At 37.8% G+C, this 19,837-nt stretch overlaps 1 protein-coding gene across 1 annotated transcript in view; it reads right to left on the bottom strand.

The window, feature by feature from the left end:
• The window catches only part of LOC148940849 (tyrosine-protein kinase hopscotch-like), a 106,371-nt gene that overhangs the window by 24,304 nt on the left and 62,230 nt on the right, over positions 1–19,837 (bottom strand). Inside the window, exon 13 of the mRNA XM_089105090.1 lies at positions 19,649–19,829. Coding sequence (XP_088961216.1) covers positions 19,649–19,829 — 181 coding nt within the window. The remainder of the gene's footprint in view (positions 1–19,648; positions 19,830–19,837) is intronic.

The raw sequence follows: 19,837 nt of genomic DNA, 5'->3' as shown, positions 1-19,837 counted from the left end.
TTACTACTTCTGGTCTTATAATTTTACTAAATCCAAAGCGTGTAATTGTATCCAAGCTGTGAAAGAGCATAGATATAATTTTGGGGGAATGGTATTAACTTTTTTTTTATCAGGTCAACTAGAGAATGTATATGACTAAATTATACACTACTATTTGTGTCATGATTTTCAAAAGAGTTTATGCTGTTAAAAATCGCTGAAAAAGTTTCTCCAGCTTATAAATAGCAGGCCAAACTATAAATTCTTAAAGGAAAACCAGAAAGATTCAAACAATTATTTTCGTTTTTCCTGGAAAAAAACTATCATAGGCAGCGCGCTAACGCTGCCTAAGCAAATAACGATGTGGGCACAATGTATTATTTTTTGTTCTCCATACCCGGGCACTTCGTATCGAAGGAGTTGTCGTAGAAACTTCGAAAAGGGCTCATTCGATTGGAAATTGTAGTGGCTAGTGCCCTTTTTAATAGTCTAAAGTGATTGGAGGGCAACTAGCCCCTCCCCCCACGCGCCATCATTCCCACAAACACATCCAATCAAAATTTTGAGATAGCCATTTTGTTCAGCGTAGTTGATTTCCAAATAGAAAATATCTTTTTGAGGAGGACACTCCCCTACAACCCTCGGGGCACGGGGTTTAAGTTATGCCCTGGGGCATATAAGGTTTTTATAGAAGACGTCGTCGTAGAAACTTCAAAAAAACTAATTCGATTGGAAATTCAAAGGGCTAGTGCCGTTTTTAATAGTCGAAAAGTGATTGGAGGGCAAATAGCCCCCCCCCCCCTGCATCCATCATTCCCCCACACACATCCAAACAATATTTTGAGATCGTTATGTTGTTCTGCAAAATTGATATACAGATAGAGAACATGTTGTTGTGGAGGGCCCTCCCCCACAGCCTCTAGGGCGATGGTTGTGAATAATACCTTGGGGGCCTAAAAGGTTTTTACATCAGACGGTTCCGTAGACAATTTAATAAAGGCTCATTTGATTGGAAATTCAAAGGGCTAGTGCCCTTTTTAGAGTCAAAAGTCATTGGAGGGCAACTAGCTCCCCCCCCACGCCCATCATTCCCCCAAACACATCCAATCAAAATTTTGAGATAGTCATTTTGTTCAGCGTAGTTGATTTCCACATAAAAAATAATTTTTTGAGGAGGACACTCCCCCACAACCCTCGGGGCAAGAGTTGAAAAAAATACTCAGGGGGCTCGAGATATAATTAAAGAAAGCTCTTCCATAGAAATTTCAAAAAAGACTCATTTGATTGGAAATCCAAAGGTGCTACTGCCATTTCTAACTGTCGAAAGTGATTGGACAGTAACTAGCCCCCTCTCACCTTTTCCCCAAACACATCATATCAAAATTTTGAGATAGCCATTTTGTTCAACGTAGTTTAAAGTTCTGGAAATTAGGTCTTTGAAGATGATAGCCTCCTCAGAGCCCTAAGGACAAGAATTGTAAGTTATGCCCTGGGGGCATATAAAGTTTTTTTTTATAGACCGCGTTGTCGTAGAAACTTAAAAAGGGATCATTCGATTGGAAACTGAAATGGCTAGTGCCCTTTTTAATGGTCGAAAGTAATTGGAAGGCAACTAACACTCCTTCCACGCCCACCATTTCCCCAAACACATCGAATCCAAATTTTGAAATAGCCATTTTGTTCCACGCAGTTACAGTTCAGGAACTTATACCTTTGAGCAGGACACTCCGCTCACTGTCTTCAGAGCAAGGGTTATAAGTTATGCCCTGGGGGCATATAAGTTTTTATTGAAATCTTTGTCGTAGAAACTTGTAAAAGAGCTCATTCGATTGGAAATTCAAAGGTCTAGTGCTCTTTTTAATAGTCGAAAGTGATTAAAAGGCAACTAGCCCCCCTCTCTCGCCCATCTTTTCCTCAAACATATCCCATCAAAATTTTTGGATAGCCATTTTGTTCAGTGTTGTGGATTTCCTGATAGAAATTATGGTTTTGAGGAGGACACTCCCCCGCAGCCCTCGGGGCAAGGGTTGTAAGTTATGCCCTAGGGACATAAAAGGTTTTTTACTGAACGCGTCGTCGTAGAAACTTCAAAAAGGGCTCATTCGATTGGAAATTGAAATGGCTAGTGCCCTTTTTAATAGTGAAAAGTGATTGGAAGGCAACTAACACCCCTTCCACGCCCACCATTTCCCCGAGCAGAAATTAACATAAGTTGGGCTCAAAACCCCTATGCCTTCCCAAGGCCAGATCATAATTTGCAATTTACTGAAAAAAATATAAATGAATGTGAATTGTCAGTTTAATATACATATACTGATATTTAGTAATCAAAATCTTAATATTATTTGATTTATGAAAGTTATAAAAGTAAAAACATTTATATTTTTTTCAGTAAAGCGCAAATTATGTTCTGGCCTTCAGAAGGCATAGGGGTTTTGAGCCCAACTTACGTTAATTTCTGCTCGTTTTGAGTTTGAATCGGTTATTTATTGTAATTTCTGTTCGTTTTGAGTTTCATTTATTTGTCGATGCTGATTTGTGGTAGTTTCACGCTTGGTAGATTATTTGATTTTATTTTTACTCATTTTTTCTTTAATGGAGTTCTTTACTTTTCTTTGAAAAACTTATTTTGTGGAAAAAGTTTTTTTAATTAGTGTCAATATAAAACGAACAGAAATTAATTAAAAAAAACATTTTCCATAGAATAAAGTTTCAAAAAAAAGTAAACAGCTCCATTAAACCAAAAATGAACAAAAGTAGAATCAAATAATCTACCAAGCATAGAGCTTCCACAAATCAGTATCAATAAATGAATGAAACCCAAACAAACAGAAATTAAACTAAATAACAGCGTCAAACTGAAAACGAGCAGAAATTGATATGAGTAAGACTCTAAATGCCTATTCTTTCTAAAAGCCAGAATATAATTTGCACTTTACTCAAAAAAATTCAAATGAATGTGCATTGTAAGTTTAATATACATATGCTGATATTTATTCCTTAAAATCTTAGTTAATTCTTGATGTCTTTAAGTTATAAAATTGAAAATATTTAAAAGAATTTTTTTCAGTAAAGTACAAATTAAATTCTGGCTTTTAGAAGCATTGGGGTTTACAACCTTATTCATATTGGAGCCCTATTACCAATTACCACGAATCAGTACCAATAAATAAATGAAACACAAAACAAATAGAAATATACAATGAATAGCCGAGTGAAACTCAAAACGAGCAAAAATTAACATGAGTAGGGCTGATAACCCCCATGCCTTCTGAAGACCAGAACATAATTTGCGCTTTACTGAAAAAAAAACGTGGATTGTCAGTTTTATTGACATATAATGATATTTATTCCTTCAAGTTTTGATAATTTTTGATTTATTAAATTAAATAAAGTGAAAACATTTAAAAGATATTTTGTTTTCAGTAAAGCGCAAAATATGTTTCAGTCTGGAGAAGGCATGGGGGTTATCAACCCTACTCATGTTAATTTTTGCTCGTTTTGAGTTTGATTCGACTATTTATAGTAATTTATTTTCGTTTTGTGCTTCGTTTATTTATTGATACTGATTTGTGGTAGTTTTACGCTTGGAAGCTGATTTGACTTTATTTCTGCTCATTCTTAGCTTAATGGAGCTCTTTACTTTTCTTTTGAAAAACTTGTTTTGTGGGAAAATTTTTTAATTAATTTTTGTTCGTTTTGTATTGACACAGTCTTTTCATAGGAAGAACTATTAAATATTTTCGTTTTTTTCTATAACGAATCCGGAGTATGGATTGTAATTATTGTGTTGGAGAAACTTTTTCAACGATTTTTAATCCCGACACAAACAATAATTTTAAATTGAACTTTACGGCTTCTGAAGTTGACCTGAAAAATAAAACTTAATATTATTCCCAAAAGATTCTATCTATGCTCTTTGACAACTTGGATACACTTACACTCTTTCTTATTTTAAATTGTAGGAGCAGAAGTAGTAATAGTAGTGATCCGCAAAACTTTCAACTTAATACCCCCAGTCGTTCTCGATATATTGCTGAGGTGTCTTATGGGCAACCACAAACACAACAGCTTTTGATTTATTTTAAAGCATCATTTAGTTTTAAAGCATAATAGCAATTGCATAATTCTGGGGGGCTGACATGCCTAATATCCCAAAAGACATAGTTGCTGGACCGTTCTACTACGCTAAACAAAATGGCTGTCTCTAAATTTTGACTGGATATATTTGGAAAATGAATGGGCTTGAGATAAGGGTTGCTTGCCTTCCAATCTCTTTTCACTCCTAAAAAGGGCACCAGAACTTTTAATTTTGAATCGAATAAGCTCCCTTAAAAGTTTAAATCATATTTCTACCTATTACAGAGTGGTGCTGCCTATCATATTGATTACATGCCCTTTTGAAAACCTGCATACATACAGTTTTTCCATTAACTTAACCTTTTGACAATCCATATGCACATAACATGTTTTGATTTAGTTCAACAATCCCCTCAACATTATCTGAAAGGCTCACCTGAATGCCCTCTGTCTTATTGGAAAGTAAAGTTCAAATCTGCATACCTTTCTCAATAACATATACTGTGTGCAAACAATGAACGGATTGTCTAACCTACAGCGCTTGTCCTGAGGACTGTGGGGAGGTTGACATCCTCAAAGACATAGTTACTGGACCTTTCGACAAAGCTGAACAAAATAGCTCTCTTAAAATTTCGAATGGTTATGTTTAGGGGAATGACAGGCTTGGGGGGTGGGAGAGGGAGGTGGGGCTGATTGCCCTCCATTCACTTTAAGATCTTAAAAAGGGTACTAAAACTTCCGACTTCCAATCAAACGAGCTCCATTCGATTCAAAGTTTATACGACTATCGTTCCATAAAAACCTTATATGCCCTGGGCATAACTTATGACCCTTGCCCATGGGCTGTGGGGGATTTTGTCCACCTTAAAGACACTATTATATGATTTTTGGACTATTGGTAACAAAATGGCTTTCTCACAATTTCATTTGAATGCGTTTTGGGAAAAGAGGATGTCAGGGATGTAGGCTAGTTCCTCTGCATAATGTTTTACTCTTAAAAGCGAACTAGAATTATACATTTCAAATCAAATGAGCGTGGTTGTGTGAGCTCTTCTAAAGCTCACACGACCACCCCTTCCATAAAACATTATATGCCCCTGGGGCTTAACCTAAGCCCTTACCCCCTGACTCTGGGGGATTCTGTCTACTTCAAAGGCCTTATTATACGATCTTTGGACTATTTTTGAACAAAGGACTATCTCAAAATTTTTATCGGATGTATAAGTAGAAAATACGACGTAGGGCGGGGGGGGGGCCTGCCTCCGATCACTTTGACTCCTAAAAAGAGTACTAGAACATCTGATTTCCAAAAAACCCCTCCGGAGCTTATACGACCAACTTTTCAATAAAAACCTTATATACCCTAAGGATATAACTTATAACCCTAAGGCTGAAGGCTGTGGGGGGTAGGGAGTCATCGTCAAGGACACAATTTCCAGACCTTTTAACTACGCTGAACCAAAGTTCTCGATGTGCTTTAGGAATAGATGGGCGTGGGGGGGGGGGTTGCTGCCCTCCAATCACTTTTGACTATTAAAGAAGGCCCTTTCAATTTCCAATGGAATTAGCCTTTTTTGGACTTTCTACGACAACAAATTACCTTCTCAAAATTTCTATCAGATGCATTTCGGGAAAATACAAGGTGTGGGAGGGGGGGGGGTAACCACCCTCTGGTCAATTGGAATCGTTAAAAAGGTACTAGATATTCTGATTGCCAATCCAATGAGCCACCTCCAAAATTAATACAACCACCCTTTCTATAGAAACATCATATGCCCCCAGGGCATAACTTACAACCCTTCCCCTGAGGGCTGTGGGGGGGGGGCGTTATCATCCTCAAAGACATAATGTCCGGATCTTTTAACTACGCTGAACAAAATAGCTATCTCAGAATTTTGATTGGATATGTTTGGGGAAATGATGGGCAAGGGAGGGGGATAAGTTGCCATCCAATCCCTTGCGAATATTAAAAGGGGCACTAGCCCCATCATTTTCTAACCAAATGAGCCTTTTTCGAAGTGAAGAGGCTCATTTGGTTGAAAATTGAAAGTTCTAGTTCTTTTTAAGCGTCAAAAGTGATAGATGGCATTTAAACCCCTCCCCTCCTACAACCCCTCCTTTCACCAAACGCGTCTGACTGAAAATATGAGATAACGATTTTTTTTCAAAATAGTCCAAAGAACAAATAGTAATGTCTCTAGGGATGACACAACCCCTCAGCGCTCTAGGGATAGGGTTGTAAATCATTCTGTGAGTGCATATAAGCTTTTTATTGAATGAGTGGTCGTATAAACATCAGATGGGGCTTATTCGAATTGAAATTGGAAGTTATAGTGCCCTGTTTAAGAGTCAAAGTGATTTAAGATCAAACAGCCCTCCCCCCTCCACGCTCATCATTTACCTTAACAACTCCAATCAAATTCTGGAGATAACAATTTTGATCATCGTAGTTGAAGGTTTCGGAGATTATATTTTTGAGGAAGACAACCCCCCCCGTACAGCTCTCAAGGAAAAGTTGTAAGTTATGCCCTTGGGGTATATAAGGTTCTTATAAAAGGGTGGTCGTATATGCTTTGGAGGGGAATCATTGGATTGGTAATCATTAGTTCTAGTGCCCTTCTCAAGAATCAAAGTAATCAAAGCGCAGCTACCTCCCCCCCACACACACACAAACAGGTCGTGTTTGTTGCCTATGATGTATCCAGTCGATGTTTTGAGACAGTCCTTTTATTCAAAATAGTCCAAATATCATATAACAAGGCTTCTGAGGTTGATACAAACCACCAGCCCCTGAGGGCGAGGGTTGTAAGTTAAGCCCCAAGGGTATTTAAGGTTTTTATGGAAGGGATCTTTGTATAAGCTCTAGAGGTGGCTCATTTGGTTGAAATTGGAAGCTCTAGTTCACTTTTAAGAGTCAATATTGAGGGAGGTCAAGAAGCACCTCCCCCACCCAAATACCCTTGTTTTCACCAGATATGTCTAATTGAAGTTGTGCGATGGCAATTTTGTTTAAAATAGTCCAAAGAACATACAACAATGCTTCCAGGGTTGGCAGACCCCCCCTCCCCACACCATTGAAAGGGTGCTCGTATTCAATTCAGATAGGTCTCATTTGATTTTAAATCGGAAGTTATAGTGTCCTTATTAAGAGTCAAAGTGATTTGATAAATCCCCCCCCCCACGCCAATCATTTCCCATAGCAAATATCCAAACAAAGTTTTGAGACATCAATTTTTTCAGCATTGATGAATGGTTCAGTAATTATGCGTAGCAATAGTTGTAGTAGCAGTAGTAGCATTAGAAGCAGTACGCAAATACCACCTTTTTTCAACATTCCCTTCCACACACGATGAATGTTTTAACTTAATACCCTCAACCGGTTCTCAAGAATTACTGATATGTCCTCTTGACAACCTATATGGGCATAGTGTGTTTCGATTTCTTTCAATACAGTTACAACATTGCCCAAAAGTTTCGCCTTAATACCCTTAGGTTTAATAGTTGTAGTAGTAGCACCATTAAATATAGTAGCAGCAGTAGGAGTTCCAGTTAATAGTAGCATTAGTAGCAGTAGTTGTAGGAGTGGAAGCATTAGTATTATGATGCAAATATTGTCTTTTGGTTAGTTCAACATCCCCCACAACAGGCGTTGAACGTTTTAATTTCACACAAAAAAATGTTCCTAAGATATTACTGGTATGCCCTTTTTGACAACCTGCATACAGATGGCAGGCTGTCATCCGTACAACAGATATATTCTCTGAAAATTTCACCTTCATACTTTTATAGGTTGTGGATTTTGAGCTAGCCAGAAGATACTGTGTGTATGCTGTGGATTTTGAGCTAGCCAGAAGATGCTGTGTGTATTCATTTAATGCGGCTTCTATGGTTACTGTAACTAACGACACTAATGGCATTAGGCTAAAACTTTTAGGGAACGTTTAAGAGGAATTTCAATTAAACGAAAAACCTATATGCATACAGGTATTAAAAGGACATATAAGGACATAGGCAGCGACGCTCTATCATAATTAGTAATATCTGTATATTTTAAAGGAGCGAATTTGATTGAAAAATCAAAAGTTCTAGTGCCCTCTTAAGAGTCAAAAGTGATTGAAGGGCAATCAGCCCTCCTCTTTAGCTCATAATTTTCCAGACACATCCAATCAAAATTTTAAGACAGCCATTTTTTTCAGCATAGCTGAATGGTCTAGTAACTACGTCTCTAGGGTTATTGGGTAGGTCAACCCCCCACAGTTATGTAATTTGCCCATTATGATTAAAAGCTAAATAGGAATTAAGAATGGAACCAAATCAAGCAATCTGTAGTCGTTTTGGCAATAACATAACTCCGTATTATATCGAAGACAACTGGTGATTCTAACGTACGATTTTCCGGGCCAGTTCTATTACTAGTTCCTCTCTTAAAACTTTAATAGATCAAGAGCGTGTAATTGTACCCAGGCTGTGAAAGAGCATAGATATTATTTTGGGGGGAATGGTATTAACTTTTTTTTATCAGGTTAACTAGAGAATGTATATGACTAAATTAAACACTACTATTTGTGTCATGATTTTCAAAAGAGTTTATGCTGTTAAAAATCGCTGAAAAAGTTTCTCCAGCATATAAATAGCAGGCCAAACTATAAATTCTTAAAGGAAAACCAGAAAGATTCAAACCATTATTTTCGTTTTTCCTGGAAAAAAACTTTCAGCTGTGTCATGCTAGCACATCCTATTTTAACAACGACTTAGACACATTTCGTTGGTGGTTTGTTCTCCAGGTCCGGCTAAGTTATATCGAAAGAGTCTTTGTAGGAACTTCAAAAAGGACCGATTCGAATGGACGTAGGAATGCCCGGTGGCCCTTTTAATATGCAAAAGTGGCTGGGGGGAACCTAACCCCTCCCCACCTGCCCATCAGTCCCCCCAACACATCCCATTAAAATGTTTAGATATCCATTTTGTTCAGCGTAGCTGATTTCCAGATAGAAAATATCTTTTTGAGGAGGACACTCCCCCACAACCCTCGGGGCACGGGGTTTAAGCTATGCCCCGGGGGGCATATAAGGCTTTTATAGAAGACGTCGTCGTAGAAACTTCAAAAAAACTAATTCGATTGGAAATTCAAAGGGCTAGTGCCTTTTTTAATAGTCAAAAGTGAATGAAGGGCAACTACCCCCCCCCCCCACGCCCATCATTCCCCTAAACACATCCAATAAAAATTTTGAGATAGCAATTTTGCTCAGCGTAGCTGATTTCCAAATAGATCATAAATTTTTGAGGAGGACACTCCCCCACAACCCTCAGGGCAAGGGTTATAAGTTTAGCCCTGGGGGCATATAAGGCTTTTATAGAAGGCGTTGTCGTAGAAACTTAAAAAAAGGCTCATTCGATTGGAAATTCAAAGGGCTAGTGCCCTTTTTAATAGTCGAAAGGGATCGGAGGGCAACTAGCCCCCCCCCCGCGCCCATCATTCCCCCTAAAGCCACAAATAAAAATTTTGCAATTTGCAATTTTTCCAGCATAGTTGTTTTTTTCACCGAAAAAATTTTTTCGAGGAGAAAACTCCCCTACAACCCTCAGGGCAAGGGTTGTAAGTTATGCCCTGGGGGCATCTAAGGTTTTTATAGAAGGCGTTGTCGTAGAAACTTCAATAAAGGCTCATTCGACTGGAAATTCAAAGGGATAGTGCCCTTTTTAAGTCAAAAGTCATTGGAGGGCAACAAGCTGCCCCCCCCCCCACGCTCATCGTTCCCCCAAACACATTCAATCAAAATTTTAAGATAGCCATTTTGTTCAGCGTAGTTGATATCCAGATAAAAAATAATTTTTTGAGGAGGACACTCCTCTACAACCCTCGGGCCAAGGGTTTTAAGTTATGCCCTGGGGGCATATGAGGTTTTTATAGAAGGCAGTGTCATAGAAACTTCAAAAAAGTCTCATTCGATTCGAAATCCAAAGGGCTAGTGCCCTGTATCATAGTTGAAAGGGATTGGACGGTAACTAGCCCCTCTCACCTTTTCCCCAAACACATCCAATCAAAATTTTGGTATAGCCATTTTGTTCAACGTAGTTTAAAATTCTGGAAATTAGTTCTTTGAGGATAGAAATCCCCTCACAGCCCTCAGGGCTAGAATTGTAAGTTATGCCCTGAGGGCATATAATGTTTTTTTTTTTATATAGAAAGTGATGTCGTATAAACTTAAAAAAGGGCTCATTCGATTGGAAATTGAAAGGGCTAGTGCCCTTTTTAATAGTTGAAAGTAATTAGAAGGCAACTAACACCCTTCCACGCCCACCATTTCCCCAAACACATCCAATCAAAATTTTGAAATAGCCATTTTGGTCCACGCAGTTAAAGTTCAGGAAATTATACCTTTGAGCAGGACACTCCCCTCACAGTATTCAGAGCAAGGGTTATAACTTATGCCATGGGTGCTTATAAATTTTTATTGAAATCTTTATCATAGAAACTTGAAAAAGGGATCATTTGGTTGGAAATTCAAAGGTCTAGTGCCCTGTTTAATAGTCGAAAGTGATTAAAGGGCAACTAGCCCCCCTCTCTCGCCCATCTTTTCCTCAAACATATCCCATCAAAATTTTTGGATAGCCATTTTGTTCAGTGTTGTGGATTTCCTGATAGAAATTATGGTTTTGAGGAGGACACTCCCCCACAACCCTCGGGGAAAGGGTTGTAAGTTATGCCCTGGGGGCATATAAGGTTTTTACTGAACGCGTCGTAAGGTTTTACTACGACGACGCGTTCAGTAAAAACCTTATATGCCCCCAGGGCATAACTTACAACCTTTCCCCGAGGATTTGGTGGAGTGTCCTCCTCAAAACCATAATTTCTATCAGGAAATCCACAACACTGAACAAAATGGCTATCCAAAAATTTTGATGGGATATGTTTGAGGAAAAGATAGTCGAGAGAGGGGGGCTAGTTGCCCTCTAATCACTTTCGACTATTAAAAGGGGCACTAGACCTTTGAATTTCCAATCGAATGAGCCCTTTTTCAAGTTTCTATGACAAATATTTCAATAAAAACTTATATGTCCCTAGGGCATAACTTATAACCCTTGCTCTGAAGACTGTGGGCGGAGTGTCCTGCTTAAAGGTATAATTTCCTGAACTTTAACTGCGTGGAACAAAATGGCTATTTCAAAATTTGATTGGATGTGTTTGGGGAAATGGTGGGCGTGGAAGGGGTGTTAGTTGCCTTCTAATTACTTTCCACTATTAAAAAGGGCAAAAACCCTTTCAATTTCCAATCGAAAGAGCCCTTTTTGAAGTTTCTACTACAACGCTTTCTATAAAAAAAACTTTATATGCCCCCAGGGCATAATTTTCAATCCTTGTCCTAAGGGCTGTGAGGGGGCTGTCATCCTCAAAGACCTAATTTCCAGAATTTTAAACTACGTTGAACAAAATGGCTATCTCAAAATTTTTATTGGATGTGTTTGGGGAAAAGGTGAGAGGGGGCTAGTTACTGTCGAGTCACTTCCGACTATTATGAAGGGCACTAGCCCTTTGATTTTTCAATCGAAGGAGCCTTTTTTGTAGTTTCTACGAAAAATCTTTCTATAAAAACCTCATATGCCCCCATGGTATGGCTTAAAAGCCTTGCCCCGAGGGTTGTGGGGGAGTGTCCTCCTCAAAAAATTATTTTTTATCTGGAAATCAACTACGCTGAACAAAATGGCTATCTCAAAATTTTGATTGGATGTGTTTGGGGGAACGATGAGCGTGGGGGGGGAGCTTGTTGCCCTCCAATCACTTTTGACTTAAAAAGGGCAGTATCCCTTTGAATTTCCAGTCGAAAGAGCCTTTTTAGAAGTTTCTACGACAACGCCTTCTTTAAAAACCTTATATGCCCCCAGGGCATATCTTAAAACCCTGGCCCTGAGGGTTATGGGGATGTGTCCTCCTCAAAAACATACTTTCTATGTTGAAATCAACTACGTTGGACAAAATGGCTATCTCAAAATTTTGATTGGAGGTGTTTGGGGGAATGATGGGCGCGGAGGGGGGGGGGCTAGTTGTCCTCCAATCACTTTCGACTATTAAAACGGGCACTAGCCATTTGAATTTCCAATCGAATGAGCCTTTTTTAAGTTTCTACGACAATGCCTTCTTGCTACCTGGGCTTAACTTAAAACCCTTGCCCCAGAGGTTATGGGGGAGTGTCCTCCACAAAAATGTATAACACATTTTGAATTCAACTACGCTAAGGGAAATGGTTATCCCAAAATTTTGATTGGATGTGTTTAGGGGAATGATGGGCGTGGGGGGGGGGGCTAGTTGCCCTTCATTCACTTTCGACTATTAAAAAGGGCACTAGCCCTTTGAATTTCCAATCGAATTAGTTTTTTTGAAGTTTCTACGACGACGTCTTCTATAAAAACCTTATATGCCCCAGGGCATAACTTAAAACCCTTGCCCGGAGGGTTGTGGGGGAGTGTCCTCCTCAAAAAGATATTTTCTATCTGGATATCAACTACGCTAAACAAAATGGCTATCTCAAAATTTTGATTGGATGTGTTTGGGTGTTTGGGGGAATGATGGGCGTTGGGGGAGGGGTTAGTTGCCCTCCAATCACTTTCGACTATTTAAAAGGGCACTAGCCGCTCCAATTTGCAATCGAATGAGCCCTTTTCGAAGTTTCTACGACGACTACTTCGATACGAACTGCCCGGGTATGGAGAAAAAAAAACACATTGTATCCACATTGTTCTTTACTTAGGCAGCGCTAGCGCGCTGCCTATGATAGTTTTTTTCCAGGAAAAACGAAAATAATTGTTTGAATCTTTCTGGTTTTCCTTTAAGAATTTATAGTTTGGCCTGCTATTTATATGCTGGAGAAACTTTTTCAGCGATTTTTAACAGCATAAACTCTTTTGAAAATCATGACACAAATAGTAGTGTTTAATTTAGTCATATACATGCTCTAGTTAACCTGATAAAAAAAAGTTAATACCATTCCCCCCAAAATAATATTTATGCTCTTTCACAGCCTGGATACAATTACACTCTTTTGAATCAGTAAAACCTTAGGAGCGAACTTAGAGATAGAAGTAGCCCTGAGAATTGGAGGTTAATACCATCAGCTGTTCTTGATGTATTTCGGAGATATCTTTTTAGCAAACAGAATACAAGAAGCCCATTTTGATTTAATCTTGAAGCAGAATTTCGTGTTCAATCATAATGGTCAAAATACATAACTGTGGGGGATTGACCTACCCAATGACCCTAGAGACGTAGTTACTAGATCATTCAGCTATGCTGAAAAAAATGGCTGTCTTAAAATTTTGATTGGATGTGTCTGGAAAATTATGAGCTAAAGAGGAGGGCTGATTGCCCTTCAATCACTTTTGACTCTTAAAGAGGGCACTAGAACTTTTAATTTTTCAATCAAATTCGCTCCTTTAAAATATACAGATATTACTAATTATGATAGAGCGTCGCTGCCTATGTCCTTATATGTCCTTTTAATACCTGTATGCATATAGGTTTTTCGTTTAATTGAAATTCCTCTTAAACGTTCCCTAAAAGTTTTAGCCTAATGCCATTAGTGTCGTTAGTTACAGTAACCATAGAAGCCGCATTAAATGAATACACACAGCATCTTCTGGCTAGCTCAAAATCCACAGCATACACACAGTATCTTCTGGCTAGCTCAAAATCCACAACCTATAAAAGTATGAAGGTGAAATTTTCAGAGAATATATCTGTTGTACGGATGACAGCCTGCCATCTGTATGCAGGTTGTCAAAAAGGGCATAACAGCAATATCTTAGGAACAGTTTTTTGTGTGAAATTAAAACTTGCAACGCTTGTTGTGGGGGATGTTGAACTAACCAAAAGACACTATTTGCATCACAATACTAATGCTTCTTCTCCTACAACTACTGCTACTATTGTTACTATTAACTGAACTCCTACTGCTGCTACTATATTTAATGGTGCTACTACTACAACTATTAAACCTAAGGGTATTAAGGCGAAACTTTTGGGCAATGTTGTAACTGTATTGAAAGAAATCGAAACACACTATGCCCATATAGGTTGTCAAGAGGACATATCAGTAATTCTTGAGAACCGGTTGAGGGTATTAAGTTAAAACATTCATCGTGTGTGGAAGGGAATGTTGAAAAAAAGGTGGTATTTGCGTACTGCTTCTAATGCTACTACTGCTACTACAACTATTGCTACGCATAATTACTGAACCATTCATCAATGCTGAAAAAATTGATGTCTCAAAACTTTGTTTGGATATTTGCTATGGGAAATGATTGGCGTGGGGGGGGGGGATTTATCAAATCACTTTGACTAAGGATACTATAACTTCCGATTTAAAATCAAATGAGACCTATCTGAATTGAATACGAGCACCCTTTCAATGGTGTGGGGAGGGGGGGGGGTCTGCCAACCCTGGAAGCATTGTTATATGTTCTTTGGACTATTTTAAACAGAACTGCCATTGCTAAATTGCAATCATATGCATGTGGTGAAAAGTATGCATTTGGTGAGGGGTTTTTGGGTGGGGTGCTACTCGACCTCGATCACTAATGACTCTTAAAAGGGAACTAGAACTTCCAATTTCAACCAAATGAGCCACCTCTAAAGCTTATACAAAGATCCCTTCCATAAGAACCTTAAATACCCTTGGGGCTTAACTTACAACCCTCGCCCTCAGGGGCTGGTGGTTTGTATCAACCTCAGAAGCCTTGTTATATGATATTTGGACTATTTTGAATAAAAGGACTGTCTCAAAACATCGACTGGATACATCATAGGCAACAAACACGACCTGTTTGTGTGTGTGTGGGGGGGGGAGGTAGCTGCGCTTTGATTACTTTGATTCTTGAGAAGGGCACTAGAACTAATGATTACCAATCCAATGATTCCCCTCCAAAGCATATACGACCACCCTTTTTATAAGAACCTTATATACCCCAAGGGCATAACTTACAACTTTTTCCTTGAGAGCTGTACGGGGGGGGGGGTTGTCTTCCTCAAAAATATAATCTCCGAAACCTTCAACTACGATGATCAAAATTGTTATCTCCAGAATTTGATTGGAGTTGTTAAGGTAAATGATGAGCGTGGAGGGGAGGGCTGTTTGATCTTAAATCACTTTGACTCTTAAACAGGGCACTATAACTTCCAATTTCAATTCGAATAAGCCCCATCTGATGTTTATACGACCACTCATTCAATAAAAAGCTTATATGCACTCACAGAATGATTTACAACCCTATCTCCAGGGTGCTGGGGGTTGTGTCATCCCTAGAGACATTATTATATGTTCTATGGACTATATTGAAAAAAAATCGCTATCTCATAATTTCAATCATATGCGTTTGGTGAAAGGAGGGGTTGTAGGAGAGGGAGAGAGTTTAAATGCCATCTATCACTTTTGACGCTTAAAAAGAACTAGAACTTTCAATTTTCAACCAAATGAGCCTCTTCTAAAGTTAAACAACCTTCCATTCAATAAAAACCTTAAGGGGGAACGGAGGAGAAACAATCCCGGCTATCTCTTCCATGTTAAATGTCCGGGGCATATAAGCTTTTTATGGAACGGATAGTCGTATAAACTTTGGATCGAAAGGAGCCCATTTGATTGGAAGTTGAAAGTTTTAGCACTCTTTTTAAGATCTTAAAGTGAATGGAGGGCAATCAGCCCCACCTCCCTCTCCCACCCCCCAAGCCAGTCATTCCCCTAAACATAACCCTTCGAAATTTTAAGAGAGCTATTTTGTTCAGCTTTGTTGAAAGGTCCAGTAACTATGTCTTTGAGGATGTCAACCTCCCCACAGTCCTCAGGACAAGCGCTGTAGGTTAGACAATCCGTTCATTGTTTGCACACAGTATATGTTATTGAGAAAGGTATGCAGATTTGAACTTTACTTTCCAATAAGACAGAGGGCATTCAGGTGAGCCTTTCAGATAATGTTGAGAGGATTGTTGAACTAAATCAAAACATGTTATGTGTATACGGATTGTCAAAAGGTTAAGTTAATGGAAAAACTGTATGTATGCAGGTTTTCAAAAGGGCATGTAATCAATATGATAGGCAGCACCACTCTGTAATAGGTAGAAATATGATTTAAACTTTTAAGGGAGCTTATTCGATTCAAAATTAAAAGTTCTGGTGCCCTTTTTAGGAGTGAAAAGAGATTGGAAGGCAAGCAACCCTTATCTCAAGCCCATTCATTTTCCAAATGTATCCAGTCAAAATTTTGAGACAACCATTTTGTTCAGCATAGTAGAACAGTCCAGCAAATATATCTTTAGAGATATTAGGGATATCAACCCCCTACAATCAGGCTGTGCAATTGACCTATTATACTTTAAAACTAAATGATGCTTTAAAATAAATCAAAAGGCATTGTGTTTATGTCTGTCTAAAAGCCACCTCAGCAATATATCGAAAACGACTGGCGGTATTAAATTAAATGTTTTGGGGGTCATTACTATCAATACTTTTGCTCTTACAATTTAAAATAAGAAAGAGTGTAAGTGTATCCAAGTTGTCAAAGAGCATAAATAGAATCTTTTGGGGATGATATTAAGTTTTATTTTTCAGGTCAATTTCAGAAGCCGTAAAATTAAATTAAAAAATATTGCTTGTGTCAGGATTAAAAATTGGTGAGAAAGTTTCTCCAACATACAAATAGCAAGCCAAACTATGGAATCTTATGGAAAACACCGAAAAGATATAAAATATTTTTTTTTTCTGTGAAAAAGACTATGTCAATAAAAACGAACAGAAATTGATTTAAAACTTTTCCACAAAGCAAGTTTTTCAAAGAAAAGTAAAGAGCTCCATTAAACCAAGAATGATCAGAATAAAGTCAAATAATCTTCGGAGCGTAAAACCACCACAAATCAGTATCAATAACTAAACGAAGCACAAAACGAAAATAAATTACTATAAATAGTCGAATCAAACTCAAAACGAGCAAAAATTAACATGAGTAGGGTTGATAACCCCCATGCCTTCTCCAGACTGAAACATATTTTGCGCTTTACTGAAAACAAAATATCTTTTAAATGTTTTCACTTTTTTTAATTTAATAAATCAAAAATTATTAAAACTTTAAGGAATAAATATCAGTAAATGTCAATCAAACTGACAATCTAAGCTTTTTCAGTAAAGCGCAAATTATGTTCTGGTCTTCAGAAAGCATGGGGGTGATCAGCCCTACTCATTGTCAATTTTTGCTCGTTTTGAGTTTCACTCGGCTATTCATTGTATATTTCTATTTGTTTTGTGTTTCATTTATTTATTGGTACTGATTCGTGGTAATTGGTAATAGGGCTCCAATATGAATAAGGTTGTAAACCCCTATGCTTCTGAAAGCCAGAATATAATTTGTACTTTACTGAAAATGTTCTTTTAAATTTTCAATTTTATAACTTTAAGAAATCAAAAATTAATTAACATTTTAAAGAAACAGATATTAGAATATGTATATTAAACTGACCATGCACATTCATTTGAATTTTTTTCAGTAAAGTACTAATTATATTCTGGCTTTTAGAAAGCATAGGGGTTTTGAACCCTACTTATAATAATTTCTGCTCGTTTTGAGTTTGAATCTGTTAATTATTTTAATTTCTGTTCGTTTGGGTATCATGTATTTATTGATACTGATTTGTGGAAGCTCTATGCTTGGTAGATTATTTGATTCTACTTTTGTTCATTTTTGGTTTAATGGAGCTGTTTACTTTTTTTTGAAACTTTATTCTATGGAAAATGTTTTTTTTAATTAATTTCTGTTCGTTTTATATTGACACTAATTAAAAAAACTTTTTCCACAAAATAAGTTTTTCAAAGAAAAGTAAAGAACTCCATTAAACAAAAAATGAGCAAACATAAAATCAAATAATCTACCAAGCGTGAAACTACCACAAATCAGCATCGACAAATAAATGAAACTAAAAACGAACAGAAATTACAATAAATAACCGAGTCAAACTCAAAAAGAGCAGAAATTAACATAAGTTGGGATCAAAACCCCTATGCCTTCTGAAGGCCAGAACATAATTTGCACTTTACTGAAAAAATATAAATGTTTTTACTTTTATAACTTTAATAAATCAAATAATATTAAGATTTTGATTACTAAATATCAGTATATGTATATTAAACTGACAATTCACATTCATTTATATTTTTTTCAGTAAATTGCAAATTATGTTCTGGCCTTGGGAAGGCATAGGGGTTTTGAGCCCAACTTATGTTAATTTCTGCTCGGGGAAATGGTGGGCGTGGAAGGGGTGTTAGTTGCCTTCCAATCACTTTTCACTATTAAAAAGGGCACTAGCCATTTTCGAAGTTTCTACGACAACAAGTGGCCATCTCAAAATTACTATCAGATGCATTCCTGGAAAATATGAGGCGCAGGGGGAGGGGGGGAGGTTTCCACCCTCCGATCATTTTGAATCTTAAAAAAAGCTCTAAAACTTCCGAGTACCGGTTTACTCAGCCACCTCCAAACTATTTACAACCACCCTTTCTATATAAACTTTATATAACCCCAGGGCATAACTTAAAATCCTTGCCCTGGCGGCTGTGGGGGGTTGTCATCCTCAAAGACATAATTTTTGGACCTTTCGACTATGTTGAACAAAATGGCTATCTCAAAATTTTGATTGGATGTGTTAGGGGTAACGGTGGGAGTTAGTTGCTCTCCAATCACTTTCGACTATTAAAAAGGGCACTAGCCCTTTTAATTTCCAATCAAATGAGCCCTTTTCGAAGTTTCTACGACAACTCCTTCGGTACAAAGTACCCTGGTCTAAAACAAACCAAAAAAAAAGAAAAAAAATATTGTGCCCACATCGCTTTTTTCTTAGGCAGCGCTTTTGCGCTGTCTCTGATTGGCAACCGCAAGTGAAATATTGGGCGACCAAACATTGGGAGCTTCTTTGGATTATAATGCTTAGAGGGTTTGTATTCAGTTTGTATTCAGCCTATTCAGTTTAATTGGTCACTATTGAACATCCACCAAGTTTTTCTTCACCAATTTACTCCGCCAATTGAAAGTAACAGATTAAACTAATGATTTAAAGCTACCCCAAGCAGTACCACGGATTGCTCTTGACTTCAATGAGCCGTTCATTCTTCTGGTGTTTTAACAGTCGGCAGACTATTTCCAACTTAAATGGTGGAAAGATATACTAATACAATTTCGTAGTTGCTTAGCAACATTAAAACAGAACTAGTAATTGCTCAAAACTCATATTCTTTAAAGCTAATAATGTATGCGTATCACTACAGAATGCCATAGGTTCCTTTGGGGCCGATACCTCAGCCTCTTTCTGTCTACACACGTTTCAGGGCCGTTGTGAGAAAAATATTAAAAATGTTCAACCTTTGAAGGGGGTCAGCTATAGGCACCAACTCTGATTCTACCCCCCCCCCCCCCTTGTACACATGTGAAATGTTTTTTTCAGATCAAACATAGCTTGTCTATAATAGTCTTCATATTTGTTCTATCTTAGTAAATCCAGCTAAATTTAAATAACAGCTGGCGACCAAATAGGGTACTTAATCCATAACAAAAAAGGTACCTGAGGGCAAGAAGGTGGACATGGAAGCCTCCTCCCGCTTTCAAGGACTTTGAGCAACTGGTCATTTTCCGCCAACTGAGGCTCATCTCCTCTACTAAACATTTCAAACATTGTCACTCCATAGGACCAAACATCGGATTGACTTGAAAATTTATAATGTCCAATGGATTCCGGAGCATACCTGAAATT

This window comes from Artemia sp. Qi Xiang Cuo, chromosome 19 (genome assembly GCF_049724085.1).
Source record: "Artemia sp. Qi Xiang Cuo chromosome 19, ASM4972408v1, whole genome shotgun sequence".
In the NCBI taxonomy this organism is placed as follows: domain Eukaryota; kingdom Metazoa; phylum Arthropoda; class Branchiopoda; order Anostraca; family Artemiidae; genus Artemia; species Artemia sp. Qi Xiang Cuo.
Note: the sequence above shows the minus strand (reverse complement) of the source record. Positions and strands in the feature narration are given on the sequence as shown.